Raw genomic sequence first — 17,500 nt, 5'->3', positions numbered from 1 at the left:
TCCACAGACATGAAAGAGGCGGACAGAAAACACACACACACACACACACACGTCCCTCCTGCCACCTCCTCCACTCACACATGACCCAAACCCACCCAACCAGTCACGACACCCATGCACCCCTCACACCCCCACCTCCCACCTCCACCCCCCACTCCACCTCCTCCCACACCCACCCCAACAATCCCCCCACCCCCTCCCATTCCCCCACCCCCTCTAACCCCAAACACCGCCCCCACCACTTCCTCCCCCTTTTACACCCCCACCTCCAACACCCATCCCAACAAATCAAAACCACCACCAAATAATTGACGATAAAATGAAGAATGACTGCTGAGTCTATAAAACAAACAAGCAAGCAAGCAAACAAACAAACAAAAAAAAACCCAAACACACCACCAAATGGACAATGTTTATAAAAGCTCTGGGTTATGAAAATAAGAGTCAGTTTTGATAAGACCGAAAAAAAATCCGAAAAAAAACAGAAAAAAGGGGGAAAAAGGAAAGAAAAAAAAAAGAAAAAAAGAAAAGTGTCCAGCAATTAACACAACAGGTCTGTCTTCAAGGACTGTGTCAGCTGGAAATGACTGGAGGCAAAAAAAAAAAAAAAAAAAAAAAGAAAAAGAAAAAAAAGAGCTTAATCAAAAGAAAATAACTGACCTTCGATGACGGCCTTCTTGTCCCCCTCCCCGCTGTCCGTGTTGATGACGTAGATGTGGCCCTCGGCCGTGGCGACGTACAGCAAGTTGGGCACCTTGGGGTGGAAGCGGAGACACATCACCGGGTAGCCCCCGTGACGATGGTCCCTCAACTCCCGGACTTTCTCCCCACTGCGAGGATTGTACAGCTGGAGGTGGGGGGAGGATCAGAAAGTACAATGATAAAATGAAGAATGGCTGCTGAGTCTATAAAAACGCCCAGATGGAGAAGGTTTATAAAAATGTAAAATAAGACTCACTTTTGATAAATGGTGTCTAACGTTTCAGGGACTGTGAGTTGGAAATCTGTCTTCATGGACTGTGAGTTGAGTTGGAAATCTGTCTTCATGGACTGTGAGATGAGTTGGAAATCTGTCTTCATGGACTGTGAGATGAGTTGGAAATCTGTCTTCATGGACAGTGAGTTGGAAATCTGTCTTCATGGACTGTGAGTTGGAAATCTGTCTTCATGGACAGTGAGTTGGAAATCTGTCTTCATGGACTGTGAGTTGGAAATGTGTCTTCATGGACTGTGAGATGAGTTGGAAATCTGTCTTCATGGACAGTGAGTTGGAAATCTGTCTTCATGGACTGTGAGTTGGAAATCTGTCTTCATGGACTGTGAGTTGGAAATCTGTCTTCATGGACTGTGGGTTGGAAATCTGTCTTCATGGACTGTGAGTTGGAAATCTGTCTTCATGGACAGTGAGTTGGAAATCTGTCTTCATGGACTGTGAGATGAGTTGGAAATCTGTCTTCATGGACTGTGTGAGTTGGAAATCTGTCTTCATGGACAGTGAGTTGGAAATCTGTCTTCATGAAATCTGTCTTCATGGACAGTGAGTTGGAAATCTGTCTTCATGGACTGTGTGAGTTGGAAATGTGTCTTCATGGACAGTGAGTTGGAAATGTGTCTTCATGGACTGTGAGATGAGTTGGAAATCTGTCTTCATGGACAGTGAGTTGGAAATGTGTCTTCATGGACAGTGAGTTGGAAATCTGTCTTCATGGACAGTGAGTTGGAAATCTGTCTTCATGGACTGTGAGATGAGTTGGAAATCTGTCTTCATGGACAGTGAGTTGGAAATCTGTCTTCATGGACAGTGAGTTGGAAATCTGTCTTCATGGACAGTGAGTTGGAAATCTGTCTTCATGGACTGTGAGTTGGAAATCTGTCTTCATGGACAGTGAGTTGGAAATGTGTCTTCATGGACTGTGTGAGTTGGAAATGTGTCTTCATGGACTGTGTGAGTTGGAAATCTGTCTTCAGGGACTGTGTGAGTTGGAAATGTGTCTTCAGGGACTGTGAGTTGGAAATCTGTCTTCATGGACTGTGAGTTGGAAATGTGTCTTCATGGACTGTGTGAGTTGGAAATCTGTCTTCAGGGACTGTGTGAGTTGGAAATCTGTCTTCAGGGACTGTGAGTTGGAAATGTGTCTTCAGGGACTGTGTGAGTTGGAAATGTGTCTTCAGGGACTGTGTGAGTTGGAAATGTGTCTTCAGGGACTGTGAGTTGGAAATGTGTCTTCAGGGACTGTGTGAGTTGGAAATGTGTCTTCCGGGACTGTGTGAGTTGGAAATGTGTCTTCCGGGACTGTGAGTTGGAAATGTGTCTTCAGGGACTGAGTGAGCTGGAAATGTGTCTTCCGGGACTGTGAGTTGGAAATGTGTCTTCAGGGACTGAGTGAGTTGGAAATGTGTCTTCCGGGACTGTGAGTTGGAAATGTGTCTTCAGGGACTGAGTGAGTTGGAAATGTGTCTTCAGGGACTGAGTGGGTTGGAAATGTGTCTTCAGGGACTGAGTGAGTTGGAAATGTGTCTTCAGGGACTGAGTGAGTTGGAAATGTGTCCAGGGACTGTGTGAGTTGGAAATGTGTCTTCAGGGACTGAGTGAGTTGGAAATGTGTCCAGGGACTGTGTGAGTTGGAAATGTGTCCAGGGACTGTGTGAGTTGGAAAACTAACACACACAGTCCCTGAAGACAGGTCTATGGTCTGAAACGTTTGACACCTTTTAATAACTTTCTCCATTTGGAACAGAAAGTATTATATCGTATTGTTCTTTTTTTTTTGTTGTCACAAGAGATTTCTGTGTGTGAAATTAGGGCTGCTCTCCCTAGGGAGAGCGCGTCGCTACACTGACAGCGCCACCCATTTTTGATGTTGTATTTTTTCCTGCATGGAGTTTTTAATTTGTTTTCCTATCGAAGTGGATTTTTCTACAGAATTTTGCAAAGGACAACCCTTTTGTTGCTGTGGGTTCTTTTACGCACGCTACGTGCATGCTGCACACGGGACCTCGGTTTATCGTCTCATCCGAATGACTAGCCTCCAGACTACCACTCAAGGTCCAGCGGTGGAGGAGAAAATACAGTCTGATTCGAACCAGCGCGCTCAGATTCTCTTGCTTCCTATGCGGACGGGTTACCTCTAGACCATCACTCCACATGTATGTATGATAGTCAGTCGTGTTCGACTATGACCATCAGAACAGCAGAGGAGGTAACTGCTGTCCCGACTATCTTGGCTAGAATTCGATCACAGTGGAGAATGTCTTGCCCCAGTTACATCCCCACTCTCTCGGCCAAGAGGGTTTTTAGGACAGTCAGCGCTGGGGCTGGTTCCCAAAAGGCCAAATAGCCCCCAAGGTTGCATGCAGCTCTAGGAGCCGGGCGCAATTTTGCCTCCAAGTTTGAGAGTCGTAGTCCTTCACAAAAGAATAAGCCGTAAATGACTTCCCATTGCAATAGGGAAACCACTGATACTACAGAAAAGAACGTAGGGATTGATGCGGGACAACGTAGTGGAGTGATGGCCTACAGGTAACGCGTCCGCATAGGAAGCGAGAGAATCTGAGCGCGTTGGTTCGAATTACGGATCAGCCGCCGATATTTTCTTCCCCCATCCACTACACCTTGAGTGGTGGTCTGGACGCTAATTATTCGGATGAGATGATAAACCTATGTCCCATGTGCAGCATGCACTTAGCGCACGTAAAAGAACCCACGGCAACAAAAGGGTTGTTCCTGGCAAAATTCTGTCGAAAAATACATTTCGATAGGAAAAACAAATCAAACTGCACACAGTAAAAAATACAAAAGAGTGGGTGGCGCTGTAGTGTAGCGACGCGCTCTCCCTGGGGAGAGCAGCCCGAATTTGACACAGAGAAATATGTTGTGATAAAAAGAAATACAAATACACAGGGCGATAGGATCTACCCCCACACCCTTCCCCACTGCAGTGGTTGTACAGCTGGTGGGAGGAACGGAAAGCAGAGACGGTGCGGAATAATGAAGGTTCTACCCAATGATGGGCGCCACCACAGAATCATGGTTTGAGTGTGCGTGTTAGCTATCTGGGCATCAGTTCGTGTCCAGCTCGTCTGGGCGTCGGTCGCTTATATCACATCACAGCCGCGTCACTCGGCTGATGCGAGTATTTGTTTGCGTAACTGATTTCAGTAATGTCTTAATTTTCTCTTGTTCTCATCAGAGGATCTACCTCCCATCAGCTACGGATTGGTGAGGACAAACTGTCAGCTGCTGCAGCAGAAAAGCGAGCTCGCAGAAAGGGGACGGCAGCCAACAGACCAGCATCAGCTTACACATGTGACCGTTGCGACAGAGACTCACTCTCTCGCATCAATCTCTACAGTCACAGGCGACGCTGCTTGGTCCAAGCAGACAGCCCAATTAGACATTAGGTCGGATATACTCTATCCATGGTCAGCCATGACCGAATGAGGCCTACTGCTACTACTACTATATTACCGCTATTGAGAACCACACACACACACACAGACACAGACACAGACACACACACACATAAATATATATATAAATCATGCTCAATAGCGATTTCATGCGCATTACAGTAATGATCAACAGTCCAACGTCTTAATCATTATGCCACCTTCCTCATTAAAACCACCACCACCACCACCACCAATACCACCAAACCAATAAAACCACCACCACCACCACCACCAACAACAAAACCAACACCACCAAACCAACACCACCACCACCACCACCACCAACAAAACCAACACCACCAAACCAACACCACCACAACCAACAACACCAACGACTACTATGACCAACTCACGATGACGCCCCCACCGCTGAAGCCAGCAGCGAGAAGGGAACCGTCGAAGTTGTACTGCAGGGAGTAGACCCCATCGAAGTGGGAATCGAACTTCACCGTCTTCAGTTCCTCCAACCCATGCGTCTCGCCGATGGCCCCTGGGGGTTACACACATGGACAGGAAGATAGATAGATAGATAGATATACAGGCAAAAAATAACACCCCTGGGGGTTACACATGTACAGACAGATAGATAGATCGATAGGCAGATAGATAGATAGACAGGCTGACAAAAAAATTATAAATTGATAGATAGACTGACAAAAAATATTTATAGATAGATAGATAGGTAGATAGGTTGACAAAAAATCTATAGATAGATAGGTAGATAGGTTGACAAAATTCTATTTCCGAGGATAGTACATTAAGGACTGGTGTGCTTTTTAAATTCGGTTAAGTTTTTTTTATTTATTGTTAATCCAAACTCCGTTCTAAACAGGGTATACTCCTCACAATACTAAATGATAAAGGAATAAGCACGCACGCACGCACGCACACACACGAACACACATAAACACACGCACTCACGTATGCACGCACGCACACGCACACACACACACACACATTACAAAGAAACCAATGGGGTCAATCAAACCTACACATACACAGCTTGCACAAAACGGAGTATGGCTACCTACATGGCGGGGTAAATAAACAAAACAGTCATATACGTCAGATGTTACATGTCTGTCTGAATGTGTATGTGTGCATGTCTGAAATCTGATTGATTGACACAGGAAACAAGTGACGTGCGACCGATAGCAACCGTCAGTTGGCTCTACCCTGGTAGGCAGGCAGCCTATTGCGTGAGGATGACCCCGAGTTTGTAAAGCGCTATGAAGCTTGGTCTCCGACCGAGGATATTTGTATTTCTCTCTCTTTTTTTTTTTGCCACAACAGATTTCTCTGTGTGAGACTCGGGCTGCTCTCCCCAGGGAGAGCTCGTCGCTACATTGCGAGCCCCACCCATTAAAAAAAAAATCCTGCGTGCAGTTTTATTTGTTTTTCCTATCAAAGTGGATTTTTCTACAGAATTTTGCCAGGGACAACCATTTTGTTGCCGTGGGTTCTTTTACGTGCGCTAAGTGTATGTTGCACACGGGACCTCGGTTTATCGTCTCATCCGAATGACTAGCGTCCAGACAACCACTCAAGGTCTAGTGGAGGGGGGAGAAAATATCGGCGGCTGAGCTGTGATTCGAACCAGCGCGATCAGATTCTCTCGCTTCCTAGGCGGACGCATTACCTATAGGCCATCACCCCACGCTGTATTAGTATCCATATCAAATCAAATCAAATCAAACCTTACCTCCCTTGATTCCCATATTGGTTTTCAGCTCCTGCTCCAGCACCCTCCGAGCCATGCTGCTGCACGGGGATTCCAGGCACAGACTTCGACAGTTATCAACAGCCGCTTGAGACTCCGATATCTATCTGCAAAAGTCAGAGCAGAAAAAAGATAAAAGAATGGTACAGTGAATAAGTCAAAGATACAAATATTTGACGGGGCGCGTGCGCCCAGCTTACACATGTGACATGTGTGTGTGTGTGTGTGTGTGTGTGTGTGTGTGTGTGTGTGTGTGTGTGTTGTGTTGGGCGTGTGTGTTTCTGATGTGTGTGTGTGTGTGTGTGTGTGTGTGTGTGTGTGTGTGTGTGTGTGTGTAGAGGCAGGAAAAGAAGTGATGATTTAGAAAACTGAACTGTGGAATCACCAACCACAACAAAGTCAGGAAAAGAAGTAGATGTGGACATTCTTGCAGAGGAAATAATCATAGCTTCAGTTTTATCATCATTCAACTTTAGTTTGTTGAATGTCATCCAGGATTTAACATCGAGAATACAATCCTGCATTGAAAGAATCAGACTATGTACTTGATTTTGTTCTGCAGATTTTTGTAACTGAGTATCATCAGCAAAAGAATGGTGAAGAACAGAATGGCCAGAAATGACATCAGAAAGAGGAGCAGTGTACAGAACGAACAGAACGGGGCCCAGGACAGAGCCTTGTGGCACACCATAGGAGATCAGGGCTGGATCAGACTTAAAGTTACTAACAGAGACAATCTGGAAGCGGTTGGATAGGTATGAAGAAAACCAACTCAGAACTGTTGAGTGAATCCCAAAAACATGTTCAAGACTGGAAAGGAGTATGCTGTGGTCTATTGTGTCAAACGCAGCCGACAGATCGAGCAAAGTTAACACAGATAGTTTACCGTCATCAACAAATAGTAACAGCTCATTAACTACTTTCAACAAAGCAGTTTCAATGCTATGGGCAGACCTATATGCTGACTGAAAAGAAGAGAACAGGTTGTTTAATGCTAAATGGTCTGAAAGTTGGGAGAGAACAATTTTTTCAATAATTTTGGACACAAAAGCAAGGTTGGATACAGGGCGAAAACTTTTGAGATTGTGATCCAGAGAGGCTTTCTTTAGCAGTGGCTTAACAAGTGCAGTTTTGTATACATCTGGGAAGACACCAGAAATTAAAGAATCATTTATAATTTTTGTAAGTGCAGGCAAAACAACATCCAAACACTCATACAGTAGTGGTGTGGGAAGGGGGTCCAGGTCACATGTTTTTGGAGCAGACTTTTTCAACACACTCAGTACATGTCTCTGAAACCGGTGTGAAAGCAACAAAAGGAACACAGCGTGTCCCCCCTGTTAACAGATGAACCGTCAGTGCACGGAGAGGCTGACGGTGCAGGAGGCTGCCTCCTTGCTGGAGACCAGCTCTCATCCTCATAATCTCTCTCTCTCTCTCTCTCTCTCTCTCTCTCTATATATATATATATATAGAGAGAGAGAGAGAGAGAAACAAACGGAAAGGAGAGAGACAGAGACAAATATGAATAAAAGAGAGACAGACTAGGTCTACTGAGGGATCGAGAGAGAGAGAGAGGGGAGAGAGAGAGAGAGAGAGAGAGAGAGAGAGAGAGACAGACAGACAGACAGACAGACAGACAGAGACAGACATTATGCAGACGTGCACACAGACAGACTCAGAGAGAATTAACCTGCATTGCAACATGCTACATACATAATATAAACTCGTCAGTGGGGAATTACACACCAAAGCCGACACGCGATGGACATCAGCTGAATCCTCTTTCTCTCTCTCTCTGAGTCTGTAATCTACGCTGGTAATTCAACTAATACCCGCTGTATGACTGTGAATACACCCTTCAGAGAGAGGCAATGGCTTAACGTGAATACAATATTCGCATTCACGTTCGCGCTTGCGTTCACCCTCTATCCCCTCCCCCTCTTGCACTCCTCTCTCTCTTTCCACCCCACATCCATTCTACCCTATTCTTCCACCCTCTCTCTCTCTTTCCACTCTCCATCTCTCTGTCTCCCCCTCTCACTCTCCTCTCTCTCTCTTTCCACCCCACATCCATTCTACCCTATTCTTCCACCCTCTCTCTCTTTCCACTCTCCATCTCTCTGTCTCCCCCTCTCACTCTCCTCTCTCTTTCCACCCCACATCCATTCTACCCTATTCTTCCACCCTCTCTCTCTTTCCACTCTCCATCTCTCTGTCTCCCCCTCTCTCTCTCTTTCCACCCCACATTCGTTATACGTTCTTTCTCCAGCCCTTCTCCCTCTCTCTCTCCTGCACCCCCTGCCCCTCTCCTCTCCCACCTCCCAATTTCTCTCTCTCTCTCTCCCTCTCTCTCCAACCTCCCGATCTCTCTCTCCCTCTCTCTCCAACCTCCCGATCTCTCTCTCCCTCTCTCCCACCTCCCAATCTCTCTCTCCCTCTCTCCCACCTCCCAATCTCTCTCTCTCTCCCCTCTCTCTCCAACCTCCCGATCTCTCTCTCCCTCTCTCCCACCTCCCAATCTCTCTCTCTCTCCCCTCTCTCTCCAACCTCCCGATCTCTCTCTCCCTCTCTCCCACCTCCCGATCTCTCTCTCTCTCCCCTCTCTCTCCAACCTCCCGATCTCTCTCTCCCTCTCTCCCACCTCCCGATCTCTCTCTCCCTCTCTCCCACCTCCCAATCTCTCTCTCTCCCCCCTCTCTCTCCAACCTCCCGATCTCTCTCTCCCTCTCTCCCACCTCCCGATCTCTCTCTCCCTCTCTCCCACCTCCCAATCTCTCTCTCTCCCCCTCTCTCTCCTCACAACATTCACTCTGCCTTCTTTCTCTAACCCATCTCCACCACCCCAACCCCCTTTGCGTCTTGTTTCTTTCTCTCTCTCTCCTGCTCCCACTATTTTTCCCCTCTCTCCCGAACAAATGCCGAGGCTATAGACCCACAGCCACTCCCCCCTCCTCTCCCCCCCCGCCCCCCCCCCCCCCCCCCCCCCCCCCACACACACACAAAGCACACGCCACTGATGGCCGCTGGAGGAGATTTTGTGCAAAGCGATAGTGATCACCATCATCATCAGTTCATAAGGGAGGTCGGCTTGTTTTGTTGTTCGGCTTAGTTGCTATGGGAACAAACAGACAAAAGAGCCCGTGGTTTATTACGATTGCGTGCGGATTTGCTGCCATGCACAAGTGGATTTTTTTCTTCTCTTCTGTCCACCTGTCCATGCTACAGCGTGGAGTGTGTGTGTGTGTGAGGCTTAGCTTGTCTTTATGTATTGACGTATGTAAACAGTTCTCTCTCTCTCTCTCTGTTTACCTTATACTTACTAGGTATAAAAAGACGATACAGGCCACCATGATGTTAGGGTTAAGTTCTTGAAATATTTATACACTGAGCAAAGTCAATCATTTTTATTGCGTATGATACCATTTATGTTACTTTACACCCTCCGTGCCACAACTGTTGCCATGACTACTATACTGCCTCTGCTGCTGCTGCTGCTGCTACAAACACTTTCCCCACTATCACAGTATCCATGCAACGCTTCTCCAGTCAACCACGCATCCTTGGCACCAAATCTGCCGGGGGGACAGACAACCTTGCAGTCATCGAAGCCATTTTCGTTATCACCAGACGGCATCAGCAAAATAAATAGGCCTGTGACGTAGCCACCCACAGCACGCGCTCTTGACCTAGATTTTTCGTTGTCGAGCGAGGACTGAGAACGACTTGTGCCGGACAGTTGTCCAGAACAACTTGACCTTAAGGGCTTATTGCCGATAGGTCGTTAACTCACTCTGTACGGCCAGTCCTCTCTTCTCCTCTACACAGACCCCTCGGATGTCCAGTGGGTGTCTGAATGACCCAACCTTTAGCTTCCGTCGTCAGAATTGTGGTATTCTTTGTCAACATTCACGTCTTCAATATAAGAGCCTTCCGCTTGCAATATTTTGATGGTGGTAATTGGGGTGAAACGCTGTTGACGTCGTCTCTTTCGCCGTTCGTATGGAGAGAGTTAAACTCGACTCTACCAGAGGACTGAGACCCAGAAAGGGATGACGTAGTCATCCTGAGCACGCGCTCTCCACCCAAAAAGAAACACACACACACACACGCACACACTTACAAAGAAGAAAAAGGATTCTGGCCACATGCTTGGGAAGCATAAGTCAACACTGACACCTGCTCATGGTAAAGTCCAGTTCTAGCACCCTGAATTATTGCACCCATGGTTTGTGGAACGAAACATAGAAAAAACAAGATGGTGGCACGTTAATTAAGTGACTGAATCTGTATCAAAACTGAGAAAAATAACGTACAAATTATGAGTAGAAATTCACCGAAAATGGGTTACGACATCTGCTAATGGTAATATCGTTTCATGCTCAAAATCGCCGGTAAAACTGGTGCAATAATATAGGATGCTAAAATTGGACTTGACCCCTGCTCATGGTAACGGGTGGTGGTCAGCCTGGCTGGCTCGGCCGCAGGAAAATAATCGAGTGTTTGCCATGGCAGCGACATCCTGTTTTTCTTCTTCTTCATGTCACTGCTGGTTTTGTGAAACAGTCAGGTGCGCTTGCTTTTTTATTGTTATTTTTTTAAAATGAGTGAATGGTTGGTGCGACTTTCCGGAAAGAAAATGGAAGAGAAAGCCATATTCAAGGAGGAATATTGGATCATGTGATAAATCCACTTCCATAGGAAAACAAATGAAATTGCAGGCAAAAACATAAACAAAATGGGTGGCGGTCTCACAGTAGTGACACGCTCTCGATCCCTGGTGAGAGCAGGCCGAATTTCACACAGAATATTCTGTTGGGACGAACGGAGAATTACAATACATTACTATGGTGATGGTGATCGTTATCATAACCATATCATCACTACTACTACTACTGCTACTACTACCACCACCACCACCAACAACAACAACCGCCACCACCACCACTACTACTACAAACTACAACTGCTTCTACTGAGGATGACGTATTCATCCTAATCATTCGCTCTTGACCCAGATACATTTTCGTCTAAGGCTGTACCCAAATTTTCTGCTACAGGCTTGTCACCACGTCAGAAGCATCGTCAACACTGACACCTGATTACTGGTGATGGGTGGTCGGGTAGGTTCCCTCAGCGGGGGAAAAATCGATGTTTTGCCATGGTGGTGATATCCTGTTTCTTATCTGGTTTCACGTCACTGTTGGTCTTGATTGATTTGTTTCGTGTGCTAGCATTTTTCTTCTTCTTTGATTGAGTGGGAGGTAGGTGTGAATGTCCAGAAAGAAGAGTAAAAATCGTTAAATCCAAGGAAGAAGAATCAGAATGAGAATACCTTTATTATCTCAGCAGAGAAATTAAGATTTGATCGTGAGATCATGGTGATGGTGTTGATTATAATAACCATATCTTTACAACCAATACCACCACCACCACCAAATACTACTACTTCTACCACCACAACTACTAGGGTTGACGTATTAATCCTAAGCAAGTGCTCTTGACCCAGATACATCTTCATCCAGGGCTGTTTCCAAACGTTCTGCCACACACTTGTCACCACGTGGGAAGCATCAACACTGACACATGATTACAAGTGATGGGTGGTCGGGTTGGTTACCCCACCGGGGAGAAAATCGATTTTTTGTCACGGTGGTGACATCCTGTTTTTCTTTTCTTATCTGATTTCACGTCACTGCTGGCTTTGGTTATTGTTTCAGGCCCTTTCATTTTTCTTTCTTTCTTTTTGAATGAGTGGGAGGTAGGTATGTCCAGAAAGAGAAGTAAAATATCGATCAATCCAAGGAAGAAGACTTGATCGTGAGGTCCTGGTGATGGTGATGATTATCATAACCATATCTTCATAACCAGTACCACCACCACCATTACTTCTACTACTACTAACACGGATGACGAATTTATCCTAAGCATGCGCTACTACTATTACTGCTACAACTACAAGGTTGGCGAATTAATCCTAAGCAAGCACTCTTGACCCAGATACAGCTTCGTCCAGGGTTGTTTCCAAACGTTCTGCCACAGACTTGTCACCACGTGGGAAGCATCGTCAACACTGACACCCGATTACGGGTGACGGGTGGTCCGGTTGGTTGCCTCGTTGGGAAGAAAGATCGATTTTTTGCCATGGGGGTAGCATCCTGTTTCTTATCTGGTTTCACATCACTGTTGGTCTTGATTGATTTGTTTCGTGTGCTAGCATTTTTCTTCTTCTTTGATTGAGTGGGAGGTAGGTGTGAATGTCCAGAAAGAAGAGTAAAAATCGTTAAATGCAAGGAAGAAGAATCAGAATGAGAATACCTTTATAATCTCAGCAGAGAAATTAAGATTTGATCGTGAGATCATGGTGATGGTGTTGATTATAATAACCATATCTTTACAACCAATACCACCACCACCACCAAATACTACTACTTCTACCACCACAACTACTAGGGTTGACGTATTAATCCTAAGCAAGTGCTCTTTACCCAGATACATCTTCATCCAGGGCTTTTTCCAAACGTTCTGCCACAGACTTGTCACCACGTGGGAAGCATCAACACTGACACATGATTACAAGTGATGGGTGGTCGGGTTGGTTACCCCACCGGGGAGAAAATCGATTTTTTGTCACGGTGGTGACATCCTGTTTTTCTTTTCTTATCTGATTTCACGTCACTGCTGGCTTTGGTTATTGTTTCAGGCCCTTTCATTTTTCTTTCTTTCTTTTTGAATGAGTGGGAGGTAGGTATGTCCAGAAAGAGAAGTAAAATATCGATCAATCCAAGGAAGAAGACTTGATCGTGAGGTCCTGGTGATGGTGATGATTATCATAACCATATCTTCATAACCAGTACCACCACCACCATTACTTCTACTACTACTAACACGGATGACGAATTTATCCTAAGCATGCGCTACTACTACTACTGCTACAACTACAAGGTTGGCGAATTAATCCTAAGCAAGCACTCTTGACCCAGATACAGCTTCGTCCAGGGTTGTTTCCAAACGTTCTGCCACAGACTTGTCACCACGTGGGAAGCATCGTCAACACTGACACCCGATTACGGGTGACGGGTGGTCCGGTTGGTTGCCTCGTTGGGAAGAAAGATCGATTTTTTGCCATGGGGGTAGCATCCTGTTTCTTATCTGGTTTCACATCACTGTTGGTCTTGATTGATTTGTTTCGTGTGCTAGCATTTTTCTTCTTCTTTGATTGAGTGGGAGGTAGGTGTGAATGTCCAGAAAGAAGAGTAAAAATCGTTAAATCCAAGGAAGAAGAATCAGAATGAGAATATCTCAGCAGAGAAATTAAGATTTGATCGTGAGATCATGGTGATAGTGTTGATTATCATAACCATATCTTTACAACCAGTACCACCACCACCGCCTACTACTACCACATCTACTTTTACCACCACAACTACTAGGGTTGATGTGTTAATCCTAAGCAAGCGCTCTTGACCCAGTTACATCTTCGTCCAGGGCTGTGCCAGAACGTTCTGCCACAGACTTGTCACCACGTGGGAAGCATTGTCAACACTGACACATGATTAAGGGTGACGGGTGGTCTGGTGGGGAGAAAATCAATTTTTTGCCATGGTGGTTACATCCTGTTTTTCTTTTCTCATCTGATTTCACGTCACTGCTGAATTTGATTCATTCAGATTTGCACGCACTTTTATTTTATATGTTTTTTGTTATTTTTTTAAATGGTGTGAATGTCCAGAAAGAATGTGAAAAATAGGACAAACCTCGAGATAGAGACCCGATCATGAGATCATAGTGATGGTTTTGATGATCCTTATCAATACCATATGGCATTACTACTAGTACTACTACGACTGCTACAACTGCTGCTGTTGCTGTCTCTGCTACTTTCTGTTTATCATATTCAAACGTTTTCTTCTCTGGAAGAATGATCAAGACAGCCAGCCAGCCAGACGGACACACACACAGACACACACACACACACACCCCAATCCCCTCTCCCCCTCCCACACAAATATCTGAATCCTCTCCACCCCCTCCACACCCACACACACAGCACACACCACCACCACCACCACCCTCTCCCCAAACACCTACCCCACCTACCTCCCCACACACCCACCCACTCACTGACAAAGGGAGCACCGCACCAGAACCCATTAGTATTGACAACAGCCAGTAATCCCCTCCAACACCGGGGGTGACAGAAGCACGCGTGCATTCCTGGTCTGTTTGACAGACTGCTTGGGGAACGGAGTGCGCCAATAGAACAGAGTTCAATACATCATTATTCAGCGGCCAGTGGTCCATTGTTTTTCTCTTACGGCAAACTGGAAGCGTCAAAAGTGTTCGATAAAGCGTTGTTCCTGTTTAATTAAACAACAACAACAACAAAGAAATCTTGATAAAACAAGGAGCTGAATAAAACTGGGCAACATCCACATTGTCCCCCTCAAGACGGAATGATTAGTGTTCACAACAAGACGTGGACGTTCTCTCTGGCAGTCAGAGGAGTGGAGGGGAAGAAGTGTGGACAAAGCATTAAACTGTGTATAACTTGTGTATTGGTAATAATCTCTACAATTTCACCCCTCAAGACGGAGTGAGCAGTGTTCACAACAAGGCGTGGACGTTCACTCCGCCAGTCAAACAGAGGAACGAAGGGGAAGAAATGTTGGTATAGCCAGAGAAAGAAGAGCAAGGTGAAAAAAAGAACCAACAACAAAAATCTAGAGGGTTAAAAAAAAAAAAAGAAGAGGAAAAAAAAGAGGAGCAGAATGAGAAGGGGGAGGAAGAGAAGAAGCAGAAGGAGAAGAAGAAGAAGAAGGAGAAGAAGAAGAAGAAACAGAAGAAGAAGAAGAAGAAGAAGCAGAAAGAGCAGAAGAAGAAGAAGAAGAAGAAGAAGCAGAAGAAGAAGAAGAAGCAGAAGCAGAAGGAGGAGAAGAAGAAGAAACAGAAGAAGAAGAAGAAACAGAAAGAGCAGAAGAAGAAGAAGCAGAAGAAGAAGGAGGAGGAGGAGGAGAAGGAGAAGAAAAAGAAGAAACAGAAGAAGAAGAAGAAGAAGCAGAAAGAGCAGCAGCAGCAGCAGAAGAAGAAGAAGAAGAAGAAAGAGGAAGAGGAGGTGGGGTAGGGGAAAGAAAAACAACAACAAAGATTTGGGAGAGAGCTTGACTGGGAACAGAATGAGAAAGAGGAGCAGAAGAATAAAGGTAACAAGGACATGGAAGAAGAGAAACGGAAAGAGATAGATAGAAGAGATAGCTAGCTCCTCGAATGCTCCATTCCCGTCGACGTGGTCAACAACACAAAATCAACCAATGAAAATTAATACAGCTGGATACAGAAAAATCAAACGACGCCTTAACAAGGATTTTAGGCCAGTCTTGGAAAGTGTAGTACACATCGTTTTGTATCGAACAGCAGTGCACAACAGTTTAACAGAACTGGGACAAATTCCAGCTTTTGGAGACAAGTACTAACACCTTGATAAAACAAGCAAACAAACACAGCAAACAACAGACATATGTTAACAATGGAAAACAAACAACTCGTAACAATTCAGTCATTGATGAGTGTCTACAGAAACTGGATTTCGAAAACCACCACCACCACCACCACCACCACTACCAACGAATACAGAAAAACCAACAACAGAAAAAGACCGACCTCTTTTCCGACCTCTTCGCTCCTGTTCAAAACACGATCTTGTCTATAAAAAGCACAGCAATTTCATGGCATCAAACCCGACTCTCAACTGCTTGCCCAACTCGCTCAAACAGTCTGGGAGACATTCCCTCGGTCAGCTTGTTGGAAAGAAATTAATGACCATGCGCACAGTGCTTGAAAACAATACGAGCCTCACGCGCGGAATAATTGCTCGTTGCTTCACCTCCCCTTTCACCGATCGACATTTGTCCTTCCGCCTTCCGCTGTCTGGATCGCCAGGAAAAAAAAGTCCGACGTGCTCTTTTTCCGTTCTTCTGAAGCAGGAAATATGATTTCATACACCAGAGCTGGTATCCATGGTCAACAAACAACAATAAACTGTGGAAAAGTGGCCCTGCTTTCAATCACTACGCTGGAACGTTTTTGTATTTTGTTTTGTGGTTTTGTGCACAATATTTGTACCACAAAGTATAAAAGAAGTCTTTCTTCAGTTGTTACCATGGATACGCTTTTTTAAAAACACAAAACACATCCCACCAAAGTATCGAACAATCCTGCTTTCAAATGTTGCCCTGGATATATATTTTTTCCCACAAAATATACCCACCAAATTATTAAAGGAGTCTGTCTTCAGTTGCCATCCTTTAACAATTTTTTTTCAAACAATAATTATGAATCCTACCAAAGTATTCAGTCACCTGCCTTCTATTGTTACCCTGGTCAGTTATTAACCCAATATACTTTTTAACCAATGCATTCACTAGGGCCGGCCCTTCAATAACTACCCCGGGCAATTTATTTTACACAGTATACTTCCTACCAAATATTTAAGGAGCCTGTTTCCAGTTGTTCCTTGGACAATTTTACATAATGATTATATACTACACACAAAAAGCTATGGGCCACCATGATGTGAGGGGTATGTTGTTAAAGAAATGAACAAAGCTTGCCAGTCATTGTAAGTATATGGTGTTGGTATCGCAAAGAATGGACAATGTTTTTTTGTTGTTGTTTTTTTGTTGTTTTTTTTTTTTGGGGGGGGGGACATACTTTTTAATTGTAAGAAGCGAATATTAATGCTTGCGTACAGAAGAAATAGGGATATTACATGAAAAATGAATTTGGTTTTGCAAACTGAGTGAAGAATAACAGAGAAGCTTTAAGGAGGGGGTGCCGGGAGGGGGTCTGTGGGGCACATCCCACCGAAATATCGAAGTAGCTTGCTTTCAATTGCTACCCTGGATATCTATCTATCTATAGATAGCTATCTATCTATAGATATCTGTCTGTCTATCTATCTATCTATCTATCTGTGTGTAGAGCATTTGACAGTAGACATCCAACCACAGTATTGAAGAAGCCTGTCTTCATTTGCTACCCTGTAGGTATAGGTATATCTTCTTTTTTTCTACCAGAATGTACATCCTTCAAAGATATTCAATCAATGCTCTGCATAATTTAAAAACAAACAAACAACAACAAAAAACAAAACAAAACAAAACAATTTTCAAAATTCCACAGCCATATCCAGGCGACGCTTAACTTTCTGTGCCTGGTATACATCCTGCCGGAGTATTACAAAAGTCCACCTTCAACGACCAGTCACCCAGGACAATATATTTCCACATAACATTCAATATCCAGCCCACAGTTTTATTGAACCACAAA

At 44.8% G+C, this 17,500-nt stretch overlaps 1 protein-coding gene across 4 annotated transcripts in view; it reads right to left on the bottom strand.

Moving 5' to 3' along the window:
- The window catches only part of LOC143299737 (uncharacterized), a 42,460-nt gene that overhangs the window by 14,537 nt on the left and 10,423 nt on the right, over positions 1-17,500 (bottom strand). For 3 of the 4 annotated variants that reach the window (XM_076613243.1, XM_076613332.1, XM_076613159.1), the window contains 3 exons: positions 6,155-6,279; positions 4,806-4,942; positions 661-847 (listed from right to left, as the gene is read on the bottom strand). In XM_076613243.1, coding sequence (XP_076469358.1) covers positions 661-847; positions 4,806-4,942; positions 6,155-6,209 — 379 coding nt within the window. In that variant the 5' untranslated portion in view covers positions 6,210-6,279. Of the gene's footprint in view, positions 1-660; positions 848-4,805; positions 4,943-6,154; positions 6,280-15,832; positions 15,855-17,500 lie in introns of those variants that run through there. The other variant, XM_076613407.1, reaches the window with a different exon arrangement.

This window comes from Babylonia areolata, chromosome 1, assembly GCF_041734735.1.
Source record: "Babylonia areolata isolate BAREFJ2019XMU chromosome 1, ASM4173473v1, whole genome shotgun sequence".
Classification (NCBI taxonomy): domain Eukaryota; kingdom Metazoa; phylum Mollusca; class Gastropoda; order Neogastropoda; family Buccinidae; genus Babylonia; species Babylonia areolata.
This window is presented reverse-complemented; position numbering and strand designations above follow the sequence as displayed.